At 34.7% G+C, this 18,414-nt stretch overlaps 6 protein-coding genes and 1 long non-coding RNA gene across 21 annotated transcripts in view; 4 read left to right on the top strand and 3 right to left on the bottom strand.

Annotated features, from left to right (window-relative positions):
* Nucleotides 1-114: 114 nt before the first annotated feature.
* On the bottom strand, nt 115-2,532 carry LOC107267360 (DNA-directed RNA polymerase III subunit RPC7-like). Of its 3 annotated transcripts, none has more exons than XR_001537596.2 (3): nt 2,249-2,532; nt 1,249-2,160; nt 115-625 (listed from the first exon to the last, which is right to left on the bottom strand). XR_001537596.2 is itself a non-coding variant. In XM_015738962.2 (2 exons), exon 2 carries the CDS (start codon nt 2,130-2,132, stop codon nt 1,479-1,481), a length of 654 nt encoding a protein of 217 aa, XP_015594448.1. In that variant the 5' UTR covers nt 2,133-2,160; nt 2,249-2,532; the 3' UTR covers nt 1,188-1,478. The 3 variants fall into 3 exon arrangements, 1 of the variants encoding a protein (XP_015594448.1); XR_001537597.2 differs by lacking the exon at nt 115-625 and adding an exon at nt 640-1,167; XM_015738962.2 differs by lacking the exon at nt 115-625 and having other exon boundaries at nt 1,188-2,160.
* On the bottom strand, nt 2,250-2,538 carry LOC107267361 (DPH3 homolog). The gene has a single exon (XM_015738963.2). The coding sequence runs from the start codon at nt 2,502-2,504 to the stop codon at nt 2,250-2,252; it is 255 nt and encodes an 84-aa protein (XP_015594449.1). The 5' UTR covers nt 2,505-2,538.
* LOC107267356 lies at nt 2,397-6,381 on the top strand. 7 transcript variants are annotated; one of them, XM_015738954.2, is made up of 9 exons: nt 2,397-2,532; nt 3,527-3,602; nt 3,668-3,775; nt 3,854-3,919; nt 3,992-4,107; nt 4,184-4,462; nt 4,540-4,747; nt 4,823-5,046; nt 5,111-6,381. In XM_015738954.2, exons 2-9 carry the CDS (start codon nt 3,558-3,560, stop codon nt 6,147-6,149), a joined length of 2,085 nt encoding a protein of 694 aa, XP_015594440.1. In that variant the 5' UTR covers nt 2,397-2,532; nt 3,527-3,557; the 3' UTR covers nt 6,150-6,381. The 7 variants fall into 7 exon arrangements, with proteins under 7 accessions (XP_015594440.1, XP_015594442.1, XP_015594439.1 ...); XM_015738956.2 differs by lacking the exon at nt 2,397-2,532 and adding an exon at nt 2,584-2,721; XM_015738953.2 differs by lacking the exon at nt 2,397-2,532 and adding an exon at nt 2,596-2,731.
* Nucleotides 6,382-6,408: 27 nt separating this feature from the next.
* LOC107267363 lies at nt 6,409-13,109 on the bottom strand. Its single transcript, XR_001537599.2, has 2 exons — nt 12,979-13,109; nt 6,409-6,619 (listed from the first exon to the last, which is right to left on the bottom strand). It is a non-coding gene; the product is annotated as an uncharacterized LOC107267363 (long non-coding RNA).
* On the top strand, nt 6,606-13,767 carry LOC107267350 (kinesin-like protein KIF20A). Of its 3 annotated transcripts, XR_003059581.1 has the most exons (14): nt 6,606-7,046; nt 7,564-8,693; nt 8,774-9,207; nt 9,290-9,497; nt 9,627-10,533; nt 10,742-10,786; nt 10,859-10,939; nt 11,236-11,359; nt 11,427-11,845; nt 11,933-12,046; nt 12,125-12,291; nt 12,363-12,492; nt 12,578-12,696; nt 13,619-13,767. XR_003059581.1 is itself a non-coding variant. In XM_025084646.1 (13 exons), coding segments are annotated over exons 1-13 (3,771 nt in total). In that variant the 5' UTR covers nt 6,606-7,031; the 3' UTR covers nt 12,580-12,830. The 3 variants fall into 3 exon arrangements, 2 of the variants coding, with proteins under 2 accessions (XP_024940414.1, XP_015594412.1); XM_025084646.1 differs by lacking the exon at nt 13,619-13,767 and having other exon boundaries at nt 12,363-12,487; nt 12,578-12,830; XM_015738926.2 differs by lacking the exon at nt 13,619-13,767 and having other exon boundaries at nt 12,578-12,830.
* On the top strand, nt 13,645-15,171 carry LOC107267358 (polyglutamine-binding protein 1). 2 transcript variants are annotated; one of them, XM_015738959.2, is made up of 6 exons: nt 13,648-13,905; nt 13,981-14,090; nt 14,165-14,340; nt 14,415-14,595; nt 14,671-14,825; nt 14,906-15,171. In XM_015738959.2, exons 1-6 carry the CDS (start codon nt 13,836-13,838, stop codon nt 15,096-15,098), a joined length of 885 nt encoding a protein of 294 aa, XP_015594445.1. In that variant the 5' UTR covers nt 13,648-13,835; the 3' UTR covers nt 15,099-15,171. The 2 variants fall into 2 exon arrangements, with proteins under 2 accessions (XP_015594444.1, XP_015594445.1); XM_015738958.2 differs by having other exon boundaries at nt 13,645-13,905; nt 14,415-14,825.
* A 133-nt stretch (nt 15,172-15,304) lies between these two features.
* Nucleotides 15,305-18,414, top strand: part of LOC107267349 (phosphatidylinositol 3-kinase regulatory subunit alpha) — a 37,183-nt gene continuing 34,073 nt past the window's right edge. For 2 of the 4 annotated variants that reach the window (XM_025084644.1, XM_015738924.2), the window contains exons 1-5: nt 15,305-15,735; nt 16,243-17,196; nt 17,287-17,391; nt 17,531-17,623; nt 18,027-18,074. In XM_025084644.1, the coding sequence (XP_024940412.1) occupies nt 17,307-17,391; nt 17,531-17,623; nt 18,027-18,074 (226 nt within the window). In that variant the 5' untranslated portion in view covers nt 15,305-15,735; nt 16,243-17,196; nt 17,287-17,306. Of the gene's footprint in view, nt 15,736-16,009; nt 16,158-16,242; nt 17,197-17,286; nt 17,392-17,530; nt 17,624-18,026; nt 18,075-18,414 lie in introns of those variants that run through there. The other 2 variants (XM_025084643.1, XM_025084645.1) reach the window with 2 other exon arrangements.

Here is an 18,414-nt window from a genome sequence, read left to right as displayed (position 1 = left end):
ATAGTGAATATGTTATCCAGGTTTAGTCCATGAAGTTACAAAATATAACGTAGCACGACGGGAATGAACTGACTCTCTACAAAACGATACAGAGGAGGGAATTCTAGAAATTGTACGAATATTTGATCTTATTAAAAGATTTCTCATGCTCTCAGATCTACAAGGCACGGATAACAGGGTATAGATCGTCAGTATAAATAATATTTTATGATGACGTTCACGATTTCTGACGTTCGATAAATGTTTATTTCAGGCTGTGGTTGTGATTCGCTTCCTTTGATGGTAATCCACGATAGTAGAATAAAAATTTCGCACAGCTTATTATTTCAATTGGTTTACTCAATTTACCTCTTCAGTGTATAAAGTACCAAAAACACAGTACAGAAATATAGGAACGAGACCTCCCATCAAGTAGTTAGCAAATCATATAATACATATGGCATTATTGTCACTGAGCTTTAAATATTTAGAAAAGAAAGGAAAACGCCACTTGACTTCTCTTTTGAGTAAATAAATTTCTCTTGCAGTCATCTTCTTTATGGTAATCAATATCAGCAAAAGTTCTCCAAACATAAACTTTACGAATATAACATCGTTAAATATTTCCTCTAGGTCTTCAGTATATCTGTAAGATGTAACGGGTACAACAAATCAATCTGGAAGTTAACCGCGAGAGCGACTGCCTTTTCTTAACACATTAAAGGCGGGGGATCTTGACGAAAGCATGCTAGGTAACGCGGCGACCGCCCCGCCTCGTTTTTCGTCCTAGACCGGGCAATATTATGTGTAATCATAAAAAAATTTAGACTTAAACAAATTTATTTAAACTCTTAAAACTACAAGACATATTAAAAAAGAACTAAACACTAATTACAAAAAATGTTTGAAAGTACATATTTATGAGAAGAATCGTCTGCATATATATCTTTATTTTCGCGTGAAACCATATTGAAGGATTTCAAAATTTACTGTAAGTAGAATTTGAACAACCGAACAGCTTCAAACCACAAAAAATACTAAATACAAATGTAAAGTGGCGCATGGATTGCGCAATGTGGTTGCAAACCGTACTAATACGACTCCCGCCTTTAAGCTACAGTCGAGATAAATCGTAGTACTACGACTCCCGCCTTTAATGTGTTAAATATGAATTGGGAAATTTCCGAACTAAAAATTAAAGAAAGAGATTTATGCTGCTGATTTATTTACAAAAATACTACGTACAAATAACATTCAATTTTGACGTACCCCTTTAAAACGTCTTCCTGCTATATACAATCGACGTTGTTCACGTAAACTGCAGTCTGCGGGTGCACAGATACTCTGCCTAAAATACTTTCTGCATCTGCGCAATGACGATCGTTACACTCGTCCTTCTCTAAATTTCTTAAGTGATTTTGTAATGCCTGTGAGGAATATAATGAAGTAGTACTAGACTCTGCGAGAGTTAAAACCAATCAAGCTTCATAAGACAAAACTCAATAAATTGGACCATCATCCAGGTTGTCATCTTCGTCATCATAGCCTTCCCCGTTATCAAAATAGTTATTATAATAGTCAGTTCCATCATCCATCTCTTCATCAGCTTCTTCCTCCTCATCCTCTACATGTTCGTCAACTTCCTTTTCTTCATTCTTGCCTTCCTCCTTCCCATCTTCTTCAGTATCACTTTGCTGAGTATCCTCCTTTGTCTCCAATTCCTTGAGTTTAGTTTCAATGTCTATATCTTTCTTTTTCTTTACAACTTTCTTAATATTGTCAACTTTGCGTTTCTTAATAGCAGGTTTTAACTCTGCTGGCATCCTAGTCCAGTCGTAATGTGCTTCGTAGCTTGTTTTATCAGTTATCATATCCTGATATTTATCAGAGTATCTTTCTATATCTTTCTTAATGACAATTGGTTGAACATTATAAGAAGACTCACGAGTGAACTCTGCAAAGTCCCTTTTAAGTTCAAGGAGGTAATTTGTTTCATTAGTAAGTGTAAAGGAAATAGGTTTGTAGTCCAATGGAGGATACTTTGGTGGTGGTTGTAAAACAGGTGGTGGAAGAGCTTCACCCTTGCTAAAACCCAATTGCTCAACATTGATAGACATAGAGGCCTTACCTCTTCCCCTACCACGTCCTGCCATTTTAGTAAATTAGCTTGTGGGATATTATCTATAGAAATAAAAAACTGATTATAATGGTAAAATTCCATGATACACTTTTTGCACTCTAGATTAATCAATAGAAAAAAGCCTTATACCTCAAGCTTTCTCCATAGGAAGTTCCTTCTCGTCTGCTTTAACTAATTCTTCCTGTTTTGCAGCAAATGTCTCTTTGTCATAGATGACTTTAACGACCAAAGAGCAGGAAGGGCATGTAGCTTCGTCCTCGCCAGCTGTAAGGTCGGTCTTTGAAATTTGAAACTGATCACCGCACGGACAAGGGTAGTAATAGATTTCTTCGTCCTCGTCGTATTCGAAGTCCTCAATTTCCACTTCGTCGTGGTAAACCGTCATACTTCATGCGAAATGCGGTTAAATAAAGGTTAGGAAGCCTGCAGTATACACACTTTATGAAAAGCACGTGGCACCGTGGCACAAGGATGTATTCTTGAATTCATGCTTAACACTAAATGTACCATCGAGCGGTCATTTAACCGTTTTAAAGCCAAAAATACGTTTATAAAAAATTATCAGTATGTTTAGTATTAACGCCGCTCAACACCTGTACCAGGTAACCACAGGTAACTGTCAGGGGTGTAGCAAGTAATTTTTACGTTTTCATTTACCGTGGAAGTCTTCTAATTCAAAAGTCTAGAAAAATCATTGCGCTCTGTAGCACTCTGTAGGGCGATGCTCTCTACGTAAATTGAGAAAATAAGGAGATTTCAAAGCAGTTTGCCAAGAATACTCAAAGAATATTAACTTTGCATCGTGTACAAATATGAGTGACGAGCATACAGTAAGTAGTATCATAAAAACTAATATCATATTAGGGAGATTCATCAAAATTTCAATGGTGCTACTAGTACACTATTGATAACGTCGTCACAAAGTCTTGCTGTATAGCGTTCAGCAAAGAATCTTACAACATTGAGAATCGTTAAAGAAAAAACTTTTTGTGAGAGTAAGGCATGTACAAGTCCCCTTTCAATCATATTCGAATAATTAGGAGGGTACTTGTATGTTTTATTCCATTGTTTTGCAATTTCATTACAGTTCTGTTGCATCACTAGTCTTTAAAAATATTATAATATTTTACATTATTTTGTCGAGATAATTAATCGTCACCACTTATTTGTTCATAAAAACATATATTCCATACTATCCAAGAAATGCAGATATGTTGCCAATCACTGCATCAGCCAATTCTCCCACCATATTGCGTAGCAATGTCGAATGTAATACAGTATGAAAATTTTTTATTCTTTGTCCACAAATAAAAAAGATTACTAGATCTTTGCTATCCATAAAGTTTCTTGTATATACAATTAAACTGTGACTGTATTGTATCTAAATAGACACATTTATTTTCACAGAATTTACTCTATAACATTGAAAACGACAGACATGGAAGGAGAGAGCATTGATGAGGACGATGATGTTGTGATTGAGGTATTGATAAAAAATTATAGATATCCTGAAATGTCATATGGAACAATTTTTATCCATAATTTTAGGGCAGTGATTTACATGATGCATTGATCAACATGGGATATACAGATTTTGAAAGTGCAATAGTAGCTAGGAGTGAGTTGCCAGATTCCTTAAATGATTTCAAAATAAAGGTACAACTTGTATGAAAACAAAACAAAAATTGATCAATTATTCAAAGAATATTGTTGTCAATTATCATTTTATCACAGATACCATCAACGGCTAACCCAAATATTTACAGTTGGTTAATCAATATTTATCGATATGTAATGCAGGTGAGAGATCCTTTTCTAGCGTGTAATAATAAAACAATTATTTATTCATCAATTTAATTATTCAATTCACAGGATGAGCACAGTTCAAGAAAACAGTTGCAAACAATTTTGCAAACAAAACCACTTTTAGATGATCATAGATCAGTAATACAAAGTTTGATCAGTGAGCATAATAATACAATTTGGAGGTAATTATTAATGTTCTTAACACTTATAAGAGAACATTTGTAATTGTATGTATAGAATTACTTTATGACTTTTCAGCAAAATTTTTTCAACACTTCCAGTAGTTAGTTCGACCATCATAATAGCAACAGGTATCTTGATTGCAAAACAGAAATCGAAATTAGCCCTGATAGTTGGCTTGCCAGCATTGATTATTGCAGCTTACACTAAATACATACGCTGGTCTGCAGAAAAAGATTTAAAGCATCTTGTATCTTTAGAGAATGATTTGTATTATCTTAGCAAACGACTTCTGAAAATTGTTAGACATGGTTACAGAATGAAGGTTCATCTGAAAGATCGTGAATCGAAATTCACGTATGTCTTATCATTAAGTTTTTCTAATCTACAAGAATATGTGAAAAATTATTTGATAGTTACAATTTTTATAACAGCGATTTTGGAGCAGAACGATTAAAATATGTGCAGTCATTAACGGAAATTTTCATAAGCACGCTGGAGCATCAGTCAATTGATAATTATCGGGTTTCGTTAATTGTTGCTAAATGTCTTCCTAGTTCAATTAATAGCAACGAATTAGTAACGAATTTTGAAAGAAGCACACTTGTTACAACGGGTGAAATCACGTATTCAGTATTGAAAGTAAGATGCTGCTTCGAAACAGCATAAATACTATCTTTCAGCCAAAAATTATTTAATAACGAAACTATTTTTTAGCGCCTGTATTACACGTATATCTTAATTCAATCAGAAATGCTGCAACTATTAGCAATTGCATACAACAGTAACACTTGGAGTGGCCATGGTAAAATTCAAGAAATAAAACTATCTTTGATCATTAAAAGTTTAGTGGATTCTTTGACAAAGTACAGTGGAAAATTAAGAAAGGTGGTTGATGAATATAGTAATTGTCAATTAAAAATTATTCGCCACGAATACAAGTAAGTTGTAATAATTTATTATTATTTCATTAAACTAAGAATACATAATCTTTCTTATTCTTAGGGGATTAACGGGATCAAGATGGCAGGATTTATACATGCATTTAGATTTAACTTCTCATAAAATACAAATCGTCTACAATCATATAATGTCAATCCTCCAGGATATCGATGTGTATGAAGAGATTCAAGGATTGGAATCCTCCTTCCTGGAATCATTAAAAGAAAAGATAAATGAAGTGCATAAGAAGATTGATACTGCTAAGAGTTTTGCAGAAACGAGTAGTTTGCTTATTGCCAGGATGCAAAATGTTAATCAAGAAAAATTGTCGTGCGATGAAAAATCGTTATTGATACCTATAATGACACCGGATGTACCGGTAATCAAGGATTCAGCTCCTCAAATAATGGATGAAGTATTTGAGGAATATATCAAGGAAGAATATTTGAAATCGCTATACGAAGATGGTGATGATGTCCTGCAGGAAAAATACAAACTGGATAAGTCTTTAGCTAAGAATTTCATGGGCGAATTAAAAGAAGTATTGATCGAAAAGCAGAAGTCGATGACGGAGCGTGAATTAAAGGCTCTGCAAAGAATGTATAAAAATGTTGAAGTCAGATCTGCAGCAGACGATGTAGAAAATGTCGACAGTACAGATTCAGAAATTCATAAAAATTCACAATTAGTTCCTAAACAATCACAGTTGCCTGTGACTGTTAAAAATGATATATTGAATCCAGGAGAAGGAGAAGGAGAAGGAAGAAAATATCATAAGCCTGTTTCTCTTCCACGAAAAAGACAAGAAGTGCCTCCTAGTGAATTAAGAAACTGGGCTGATAATCCTCAGATTTCTGAAACTCATGCTAAGCTCCCAGAAAATCTCAATTCGTCTCGAGATATCGCGGTACCACCGATACCACCGCCTCTTCCTCCTGCAGCGAACAATGAAGATGTAGAAAAATGTCCATTGGCTATATTGGCATTGAATACTCGAGTGCATGCGTTCTTTAATCTATCTGAAGAGACTTTTGTTGGTAGCGGAGAAAACTCTGAAGAGGAACTTGTAGATATAGAATTGGACAATATTTCTGTTCTTTAATGTGTATAAAAAGTTACTAATGTAAAAGTAATTTACTGGGAATTATTACTCTATAAAAAATATGTAGAAATAAATACTTCACCCAATCTGTCTTTTATGGTTGATTATAGGTTTTATTAATTAAAGTTTCATCCTCATTGGAAGAGTCAGCCATAAGGAAAGGAAGGAGTTAAAGATTCACTAATTCTATCTAAAAAAAAAAAAAAATTATAATAAAATATGTGGGATTTAGGAGATAAGATGCGCAAAATAAAGAATGTTGAATGTTACTTATAGTTTACTCATATACAATAGATACAACATATTTATATTTTTGTTTAATCGAACTCTGTTAGAGACAGCCAATAGCAGTCAGCAGCTTCAGGTGTCATCGTAGATCGTAGGTTGGAGAGGATCCGTTCTTATCATTGCCATTATGTAATATTTCCTCAGAAATTACGTGCTTAGCTCCATCGTAGAGACGTCCATTCCTTAGGAAAATAATGACAGGGAAAATAGAGCACAGCTGAAAAGGATGTCGAAGCACAAGAGCGGAGGAGAAGGATGCAGGATGCAGTTAGGACAGAATGCCTTGGCGGTCTGGCACATCTCATTGGAGGAGTCAGACATAAGGGGAAAGGAAGGAAGGAAGGAAGGAATGTCCTGGCGGTAACGTCAGGAAGTTGAAATTTCCTTTCCAATATTGCTCGCCAATGGGAAGAAAGCAACACACTCATCATATTTTGAAATAGGAAAAATAACCGCTGTTCCGTACAGTTCTGTGTGAGGTAATCAGACTTGATTGGGGTTGATCCTTAGGGAGAAGTACTTAGGGCCATTTTAGTGTTTAGCTAGTTGCATCATTTTTTGAGAATAATTGCATGCTATAAGGAAGAAGAAAATATGTCTACGGAAAAGGTATTAAGATTAAAAATTTACTCCAACATTACGTTTTGTAAGAATGCACAAGTTAATTCTATTTTAATTATTATATTTTTATATTACATTATATAAAATTAAACGAATTTTGATAATCTACAAGTGTTCTCTATGAAAATGTGAAGAGCACAAGGAGAGAATAATGAACAATGTCAAATATAACTCTTTAAGAGAGTCGTTATGAAAAGAGTATGTACTATGTACTGAGTATAAATCTGTCTCACATGAATCAAATTCCTATTTATGTTTACTGTCATTTTCAGTTACAAGAAAACTGATTTCATTATTTGCGAAATCCTTAATGAGCTTATTAATTTATCTATTTGCTTTGGGAAATATTGCTGTTTAACTGGATTAGGCATGTCAAAATATAAACCCTTTTATTTTTTATAAAATGGATACTTATTCCATTCTGGTACCTTTTATACAGAATGCATTATGTACTTGTCGCAATCAATAATAGATATTATAATTAGTAAATGATGTTCTTATACAGATGGAGAATACATTAGATTCGATCCGACCATCAGAAAATCTGACAGAGCAAGAAGAGATGTCATATTTATTTGGCAGAGATCCTAGTATTTTAGCATATGGTCAAAGGAGATCATTAATTACTGATGGATTAAAGGAAAATCTCATATCACCCTGTGACGATGAGGAAACAGATTCAAGGCATACCACTTCATTCTTATCACCATTATCTGAAACTGTAAAAGTCTATTTGCGTCTCAAACCATACCCAAAAAGGATCAAATTGACGGAGGAGCAAAAAGAAGCATACACAATTCTTAATGCAAAAACGCTTTTAACAAAGCTACCTCTCATGGATACAAATACTAGCTGTCTGAAAAGGGCAAAAAACAATGATACGGTGTGCCGAAAATTCACATTCACGCAAACATTTTCATCTACAATATCACAATTCGAACTTTTCGAACACGCGATTAAACAGCGAATGGTTGATTTTTTGGATGGTCAAAATTCAACAGTCATGTCTTATGGAACAACTAATTCTGGGAAGTCATATACATTGCAGGGTACTACAGTGTCACCTGGCATAATTCCACGTAGTTTGGATTTTGTATTTTCTAACATTGATCCAACATCTGTACCATGCTATAAGCCTATACATTATTGTGATGTGATATGTTTAAATTCAAGCGAGCGCCTTCAAGAAATTGAATTTAAAACCAAACTTTTATGTCTATCACCGATTGACAGAAATCAGTGTGTGAATACATACAAGGAAATGCAGAAATTACTTGAGCAGGAATATCCAAAACGACAAAATGTCTCTGTCAATGCTCAATACTCAGTATGGGTGTCTTTTGCCGAAATTTATAACGAAACAATCTATGATCTTTTATCAGTTGAATCTCAAAAAAGAAGAATACCACTAAAGCTCGCCACTGATAATCATGGTAGAGCATTCATTAAAGGTTTAAAAACAATTAGCGTTAATTCTGGCTCTGAAGCATATCAAATTTTAATGGCTGGTCAGCACAACCTAAAAGTTGCCACTACAGCATTGAATTCAAGAAGTTCACGATCTCATTGTATATTTACAATCAAGCTTTTAAAGTACCATGCAGAAAACGCTTCTGAAAAGGTTGAACTAAGCACGTAAGTGATGACACAACAGTTTATAAATCAAAATTTAACACACCCAGATAAATTTCACACATTGACTTTTTATAATTTAGGTTTTCATTTTGCGACTTGGCAGGATCTGAAAGGTTAAAGAAGACTCTGAATGTAGGCGATCGTTTAAAAGAAGCCCAGAACATTAACACAAGTCTGCTAGTCCTTGGTAGATGTCTTAAGTCGATCTATGAAGGACAAATCGTAAAGCAAAAGCAGGAAATTATGGGGCCCTTTCGTGAATCCAAGTTGACGAGACTCTTTCAGAAAACTTTATCTGGCAAAGAACGTCTAGTTCTGATAGTAAATGTCAACCCTTCACCAGATTCATACATTGAAACACAAAATGTCCTGAACTTTTCTGCTATCGCTAAAAAGATAATTATTGAACCAAAGGAGATAAAGCGGAAAACAGGAACGTCAAGATTTTCACAAATTGTAACGCAAAGCATCAAGATTCCTACAGATTGGGATACGACAGATTTAGATAGTATAAGTAAGTGAGGAGTAGTTCCTTGTTTATTTCAGGCTAAGTTATGTATTTTATAACGTTAATGTAATTACTTTTGTTTATTCAGGTGAAAAGAAGGAGCCAATTGCAGCATTACAAAAATCCTATGAAGACATTTACCTTGAGCGCTACGAAGATGCCTTAAATGAGAATAAAAAATTAAAAAGAGAAATCGAATTTTTACGTTCATCAGCTTTAAACAGGGACTTGGAAATTCGACAGGAAATGGCTGAAACTTTTACTGCTACAATGTCTCAAATGGAAGTGGAATGGAGGTACTTAAAGAATTCCAAATTTCTATGTTATCCGTTCAATATGTTCTGTAGATTATTATAAATTTTATAAGGCAGTGAAAGTCCATCTGCCTACAAAAATTCATTAGTGCTGTATCAATTCATTTGCAGGAACCGTATTAAAAGCGTAGAGGAGCAACAGGACTGCTTACTTCAATGGTCTGTAGCAAGAACCGAAAATTTTTACAAAAATAAACTCGTCCAGTTGGGGAAAGGAAAAAGGATGCGTTCTGACATAAACGATGAGAGCGATAACGAGGATAATGAGGATTTAGAGTTAGAAAATACCCGCTTGAAAGCAAAAATCGCAGCTTTGAAAAAAGCAGTAAAGGAAATACGAGAATCGAAGGATATACTATCCGCTGATAAGAGTAAAGCTACATTCGAATTGGCTATAGTGAAAGAAGAGCTGAAGAATCGCGAAAACCTTTTAGAAGCAGCACAAAAGGATTCTAACGGTGAGGCGCATAATTATATAGCAGAACTGAAGGTTCTGTTAGCAAAAAAGGATGAGCAGATTAAGCGTCTGAAGATGTTCCTTGACGAAGCTAAGGACGAATATATCACCATAACAACCGATGCAAGGGAGATGCAAAATCGCTTGAAAGAGCAGAACGAAACTGTTGTTGAAAATATGGACCTAATTGCTGAACTGGAAGAGCAACTGGAACACGCAAATATTCATCTTCCCGAGAAAACCAAAGCTGTGGAAATTCTTGAGGATCGAGTTGAGTTCCAAACAAAAAAGTTAATCGACGCAGAAATTATTATTGTAGAAATGCAGAGTAAGATTAGTCAGTTAGAAACTGATAAAATAGCTCTGTTGGAAGATTTGGCCAAACTACAGGAGATCGTAATTGATCACGATAAGAAATCCACTCCTAGGTCTTTCCAAGACAAGAGTGTCGAGCATTTGAATATCAAATATCTGACTCTCGATGAAGTTAAAAGCGAGTCGCAAGAAGAAAAGGTTGAAAATCGGTTGAAGACCGAAGAGCTTCTTCAAGAAAAAATAATGGTATGCCCAAGGGTAATTTTCCATCGGAATACTGAACAATACTGAATGAATACTGAACGGAATATTCTTTCAATAATTAAAATATTTTTTTTTTCATTCTTTAAGAGCAAGCAAGAGTCGCATCAGAGAGAAATTCAATATACCCGGGTATATTTTGAGAACTTTTATTAGCATAAACGTTACATTGACCAATTTTCTCCGTTCACAGGATCTAGCGATGGCCCATGATAAACTGAGTAACGCATTATCAAAGGTAATTGCTATTATTGTTTTTATAATTGCGACTGGTTTTTCATATTATTAACTCACTTTTGGCGTTCTATAGGAGATGCATTATGAGAACGTAATAGAGAAATTGCAAAAAGAAGTAAGTGCGGCAAATGAAAGATATGAAATTAAAGCCCAGGTAATTGTTTCTTTTATTTTATTATAATAGAATATAATTTTACCTGAAATGCAATGAAATTTTTAAATAAGTCAACAATCAACTCTCTCTAATTTTGCATCCCGGGGTTCTTTGTAGAGCTTTTCTCTTACCTTGACATTAGCTATTCTTGTTCATGTAAACGTGCAAGTGGGAATGAGAGAAGGAAAACTATACATTTTCCGCCTAGCTGAATTTTTAAAGAAAGAATCGTGGTGCGAAAAATCAGAGAGAGTCCACTGTATTATTTTTTAATGATAATAAATATTGAACGACAGTGCCTGGAGGCGTATCTAGAACGAATAACGAAATTGGAAGAAAACATAACAAAGTCGAAAAAATCACAAGAGACGACAACCAAAGAGCAAGAAATGGAGAATGAAATTGCGAATCTGCAAAAAGGTGAATATTTGCTGTGGTTTGCCAGTACGTTTACATTAAGAAATTTTGCATATTTATATGATTTTAGAACTTAAAAATATGATTCGGCTAAATGCCGATTCCAAGACAGACCAAGAAATGGAAGCATCAATGAAGCATGTGTTAAAGCAATTAACTGAAACGAAAGAAGCTCTGGCAAAAATGGAATCATTATACAAAGATACTGAAACAGAAAAGCAACTGTGTCATCGTGAAATCGAAACCATGACACTTCGCCTACAACAATACGAACAAAATGTCAAGATTTTAGATTTATTGCAACAAAGTTCTCAAGAGCGTCAGATTGAAAATGAACAGTTAAAAAAGATGAATGACGAATTAAAGAATAGTCTTGCTGATAAAGATCGTGAGATGGAAGCTTTTAGAAAGAATAGAGAAGAAACTGCTGTCAAATATGATAATCTGGTGAAATCGCAGCAAGAAGAAATCGAAAGACAGAAAAGAGAGGTCCGAAAAAAACAAGTATATTAATTGGTAACGATACTGCAATTAATACCACTATATTAACTTCTTTATCTGTACTTTAATTAACAGGTAATGAGATATCAAGAATTGTTCCGACGAGAAACCCCGAACAAGATAGAAATAAAAACACTAAAGGATAATCTTAAAGCAATGAAAATGCGTTATGAAGAAGCTCAAGAGAGAGTAAGTGAGCAACAGTTGTATATAGACACAAAATTAGATAGATGTTGTAGCTAATGAGAATATATTTTTCTAAATTAGTTAAGTAAATTGGCGGTCCAGATAAAAGATACGCGTGAAAATACATCGGACGATGACGTTGTTATCCATGAATCCCGATCTAGGCGAAAACCTAAGAAGGAATATTTGACAGTTTCATCAGAAAGCTATACCGAGGTCATTACAGAATGTTCGGGCTCTGAGTCAAGGTAAGATATAATCTTTAAACAATGAAATTAGAAAATTTGGTATGCTATATTTAAAAACTATATTGTTTTAGACGAATAACTAGAAGAGCAGCGTTACCCCCACCCTCGGTTGAATCAACGTTAGAGAAAAAGCGAACGATGCGTAAAAAGAAATTATTTGTTCAATCGGATGACGCATGTGCTGATATTGATCGATGTGAGGTGGCTACAACTTGTTATTATTAATATATAATAATTAGCACATTATATAAGGTATAAAATCATTAACTGTTTATTAACATTGTAGAATATTCCACCGTCACCAGCACCGTCTTCCTCAACGCGTAACTTGAGGACACGAAGAAAATGAGTCATACAGCAGTGCAAATTGATTGAATAATCCATACTTCATACACTGCACGTTAAGTAAAGGCATAATCTTCATAAGGAATGCGTCAATGTATCATCCTTTTTTCATTTATTTATATGGTAGTAATATCTATATTTTTTATATTGATTCCCTTAATAGTATCATTACTTAAAGACTGAATAATTTGTTAGTGGGTAGTTGAATTAATCATCTTCACTTATGCAAGTATTGTTTTTTTTGCAAATTGTATTTGAATGTTTCTGTAAATATTCGTAGACATCTTAACGTACGCTGGCGGTAACGTCTAAAAGTTACTTGTATAGTACATACATACATACCAGAGCGACACACGCGCTTTCGCGCGTTATTGGAAGTCCGTTTGCGCTTTGAATAGTTTAAATACTTTTCAGCGCTCGCGTCCGTAATCGGGCGAACATCGTGCAGAGTCGGGTAAATGTGTAAAGCCATTGATTCCCGCTCCTGCGCTGCAATAACGCTAGGTTTTTTCGTTTTCTATCTAGTGCACCGAAATAGAAGTTATTGCAGTGCAGGAGAAAAGTCTTTTGTCATTGCAACGCGGCAGCAACAGCGTCGGAGAGGAGCAATGTAGGAGAAGGAGAAAGGATCGCCCGATACGGCCGCTCGCGCAGAAAAATTGTTAACGTAACTTGAGCGAAACTCTCGCTTGTTTTCGCCTGAGCGTCTACAGTAGAGAGAGGGGAAGAGCATCCCCCTCTCTCTACGATACACACTGCGGCGAAAAGAAGCGAGGTTCGCTCAAGATACATAAATAACTAATTCAGCCGATCAGAAAAGCTCTATATTTCTCGGTCTCGTTCTAAGGGTTGCTTTGGGAACCAGCGGTGAGTAGCGGAGAACCTCTGCTCGCCAAGCTACGCGTTCGTGTTCACGTTTAGCTCGGCTACAACGGAATTCGCATTGTCGACGGAGACGATGATCACAAAATTCTACTTCCAGACTCGCCGCTATGATTTAGTGCCATGATTTTGGTATCGCCTAAGACGGTAGCGTTGTGCATCTCCCTACTCATCTCTGGTAATATACTTATGTTCTTTGCTCATTGGGAATAATAGCTATAAACGAAAGAAAGGAAGGTTAACAACGCACCAATTTCAATATTTACGACTCCTTCTCGTCGCTTAATTTATACACGCAGATTATTAAACTATCCAGGATGCCTCTTCCTGCTGCGTTAGCTGCACGACTTGCAAAAAGAGGCCTTATATCCGGTGCAGAAAAACACGGTGAAATTTCTAATTTACTATTGACTTTGTTATCACTGTTTTACATGAGCTAAATTTATTATTTAATATTTATAGAATCAGCAAAAAGAGAATCAAAGAAGAAGGTTCACGAGGAAGTTATTGCTGAAGATTACGACAATGCTAAAGATGAAATAAATCAAATTGATCTTTCTCAAAAATTTATGGTGACTATTATTATTTGCTGTTCTTCCTGATAGAATTGTGGATGCACGATCTTAATATTTATTTTTTTTTACAGGGATACAGTGGTTGCCCGAACAAGTATAATATTTATCATGAATGTAACAAAAAATGTAAGGAATTATGGGGAGTTGGACATTTGCAACCATGTGAAAAATATCTAAAGTGCCAGACTCGCTTAATTCAGAAGTATCCATTACCTGAAACTTGGAAATCTGTATATGATCCAGGATCGTAAGTAGCTCTTATTCTATAATTTGTTGAATGGTAAGTATAATCAACCATTAACATTATCACTTTTTTTACAGTGGACAGCATTATTATTGGGATTGGGCTTCAGATTTAGTTTCATGGTTACCTCCAGCTCATCCAAAATGTCAAATATCTCAACCTGCCTCTCAATTACGTGAAGAACTACATCTTAAAGCTGCTGATCAAGATGACAATATGTCAAGTGATGATAGTGGTAGTGACCAGGAATCTATGGAAGTTAGTCTTTTTTATATATTATGCCATATCCTTTTCAATCTAAGAAGAAAGTATAAAAATGACTGTCTTTTACAGATAGATGAGATTGACAATAAGAAGGAACAAAAATCTGAAAGTCGGGAGAGATATAAAAATACTGACAACCGTAGAGTTCAAAGGGTGGAAAACAAAGACAAAAAGGACAGAACCTTGGATCCTATGGACCCCGCATCTTACAGTGATATTCCTAGGTTCGTACATTATTTACCAACAGAACTATGTTTTTGGATAATATTAGTATTTATTGTTGAAAAACAATGCTCTTGTTTAGAGGTAAATGGTCAGATGGCTTAGTTCGCCACAACGAAGCCAAGACCGGTGCAGATACAACAGCATCAGGACCATTATATCAAATGAGGCCTTATCCAAGTCCAGGAGCTGTCTTGCGATCTAACAGAGCAAACAAGATAGAAGCAGAAGCAACTGGAAAAGCCAAAGTCTCCTTTCCAGAAAAGCCTGAATAAATAATACAATATTCCTAACAGCAATAAATTATTTATAATTCTCCCTTTGAATAACAAAGAATTCTGTCATAATGTTTAGTGTTGTCTTAATTTTTTTCCACTAATACTAATTCTGACTATATTCATTAGCAGTGAATTATATTAAATTTCTGAGGTTTCTAAGGAACACATTTTCGATTTAATTGCTATGAATATTGCTTTAAATATATTCTTGTTTAAAAAGTGCACTTGGTCATTATGTGCACAATCCAGCATAATCATAATGGCCGATACTGTAGATCGTGACGATCCGTAGCAATGTTGGTGGCGACTCCTGCTGTCTACTCTGGCCTGCTGTGGCCTAACCGTGTTCAGCCGTGTTGTGACCACGGGAAACTTGTTGTCATTCAGAGATTTTCCAACGTTTTCGTGTGAAATTATTTCTCCACTCGAGAAGACCAAGACGAATCTTAAGAAGAAAGACCGTAATATCACAAAGAAACAGAGATCGAGTGCTTATTGAAACGCGTGTTATAAACTTGCCGAACGTTTCATTCTTTAGCTTGGTTGAAGCTAGCGAAATTTCCTGGGATCACGGCATTATCGCGATCCGATTAGGGTACCGGAATGAAGAATTTTTTCCCAAAAATATATAACGGTGAGTGTAATTCCTGAACTTGTTAAGAGTAATATTATTTGCAGTATTCATCTGAAGTGGATGTTGTCTTGTAGGCCTATAAACGTCACCATGTGATCTTTACTGTATTTCTATAGATTTACTCTATTTGTTGACAGGATATGGTTTAGTATCTTGTGTTTTTCATTATTGAGGACGTTCTTCTTTTTTATTAACTTTTGAATCTCTTGAGAAAACTTCTGAACGTATTTTTGATATTTTGGTGTTCATCTTTGTAGTCTCTTTTGTATTCTCCTTATCTCATTCCCTTTTTTGAAACCTCATATCCTCTTTCCTCTTTATACTTTACATTTTCCCTGTCACACCTCTTTTCACCGCCTCTGCTAGTATCTGATGAATTTTATTGAGAATTACAAAAATAGTTAAGTTTCGATATATAAAAGGTTAGCATATTCTTATGATGACTACGTAATGCTGATCTTGAAGTTCTAGATATTGTACATAACTGTTTGATTTATCATATTTCAGAGTACATTGTTTGTGGAATACGTTTGGATCTACAATTGTGAATCGTGGATAAAGTATATACCAGGTGGCTTTTGTATAATAGTAAGATATATTTGTGAGCGGAAATGTACTCCAAAGACGCATCAGAGACTGAGCAAGTTTTTGATTGAGAAGATGGTGAAAATGAGATTCTAGATACTAAATACTTAGATACCGTGAATAATTGTCATTGTGTTCAAAGAAGTCAGTGTAAAAAATATATATACATGAATAAGCCCAATATTTTAATAATACTTGTAATACGTGTATAATTCATACATCATTGCCAAATGTGTAAAAGTGCTAACTAAACGTTTTTTGAATATCATTATTTATCATTTTAATAGACGTTCTGCATACAAGAATATAAATTACATAAAGTACATCAATTTATTTATGCCACAAAATTTTGTAATTGTACAAAATATGTTTTAAAACTATGAAATCAGTGGGAAGAATAGAGGCAACAGGAGTGTTTATATTTGCATTATACTGGAATCCTAATGACAGCTGATCAAATTAATCTTACATCAGAGGATATATATTTTCATAGCTATTAAGATTAATACAATGATTCTGTGATTAACCGAAGGATGCTTTAGCAGCTTTGGACATTTTTCAATAATTCCTTAACAATAAATATACTGTAAAGCTAGAATCAATATAGCCTATCATCTAATTCTAAAATGATAAATTGATTAAGGATGTGTAATTGTCAGAGAGTGAGAAATTTGAGAAAGCAGCACAATCTTTTGAAAAATATGCCCTAAACTATCAAAGTTACAATAATACATAATCACCTGTTAATAGTCTTGCCTACTGTGAAGACATTATTGCTAAAAAAAAAACTTGGTTGCTTGATCAAAGTAATAATAATTTAAACAACTTCTACATATCTCTGCAAAAGGCGTATCTACAGAGAAGACTTCACAGCTGGTATGATTTAGATGACATCCTATAAGAGCCCTTAATTAATAAGAGTAATAAAAAGCAAAAATGATGTTATCTTGAATCATTATATTTTAGGTACATACGAGGAAGTCCTAATGCTGAAAGGAGGTATATCGCCGTATCTGGACACTCATAACGAAGAAGATTCGCCTTACGTAACGCTCAGCAATGGACCATTCGGTAAGATAAATTGTATGCATTGTACCTTGAGATTAATAACGTTAATGAGCGTTTTCAATTTTGTAATTTATCAATGTCTTGCTATTACATTGACGAGTAGTTTGCATTAATGATGATTCGACAATTCATATGATTGCAGCTTATGTAGTCGAGACGCCGAGTACTGAATCCAACCAGAATGGTCACACCCTCGCAGACGTTTATTTCGTTACACCAATTCTCTGCGTTCACTGTAAGTTCATATTCCACCCCAAATCAGCCGCATATAGAAGTAATTTTTCAAAGCATTTTGCAAAATAAAATATACTTCAAAGATACTCTTTATAGTTTGGTTAATGCAGTGTAGTTTTCCATGAAAACGTATCCGTATATACGCATTCTCTCTATCTATATAATCTTTCGGAATGAGAAATCTATTATTAATCTATTATCGTTCATTTTTAATGTTATATTTATTGCCATTATCGGTCACGTGGAATTGCGATAAGAAATAAGCCAATCCAGCTCAGATAAAGAATTTTTGCTATTAACAAACGAGAAGTGCAACATTTTTGTTGGATTATTATTTGTTTGCGTGAACTTGATGTTCATGCAAAAAAAAAGTAGCCTAATAAATATTCTTTTTTATATTACAGGTGAAGATTACATTTGGGGCACCGGAAAGGTCGGGGTTAAGTGCAAAGGTAAGCTGATAAATTTCTGTATATATTTACAGTGTATTAATAATGCAGGCGTTACAATAGCAAATAACTTTGCGTGACTCTAGATTAATGATACTGTATCCACTTATGTTACGGCATTATTGTCACGGTCGAATTTGTAAGGAGTATTTAAAAGTATCTTAATATAATGTTAGTCGATTGTTAAGACGGTGGGAGGATCGATGATCCGTTTAATAAGATACTTGCGACAACTTACGGTGCTTGGTACGGGAACCTTATTTCTCGGATGTTTCGACTTGTCAAGGTGGTACAGGGATCGTGCGAATATTCATGCTGAAAGGGGGGGGGGGGGTTTTTTTTT

Source organism: Cephus cinctus, unplaced genomic scaffold (genome assembly GCF_000341935.2).
Source record: "Cephus cinctus unplaced genomic scaffold, Ccin1 Ccin1_scaffold0401, whole genome shotgun sequence".
In the NCBI taxonomy this organism is placed as follows: Eukaryota; Metazoa; Arthropoda; class Insecta; order Hymenoptera; family Cephidae; genus Cephus; species Cephus cinctus.
Note: the sequence above shows the minus strand (reverse complement) of the source record. Positions and strands in the feature narration are given on the sequence as shown.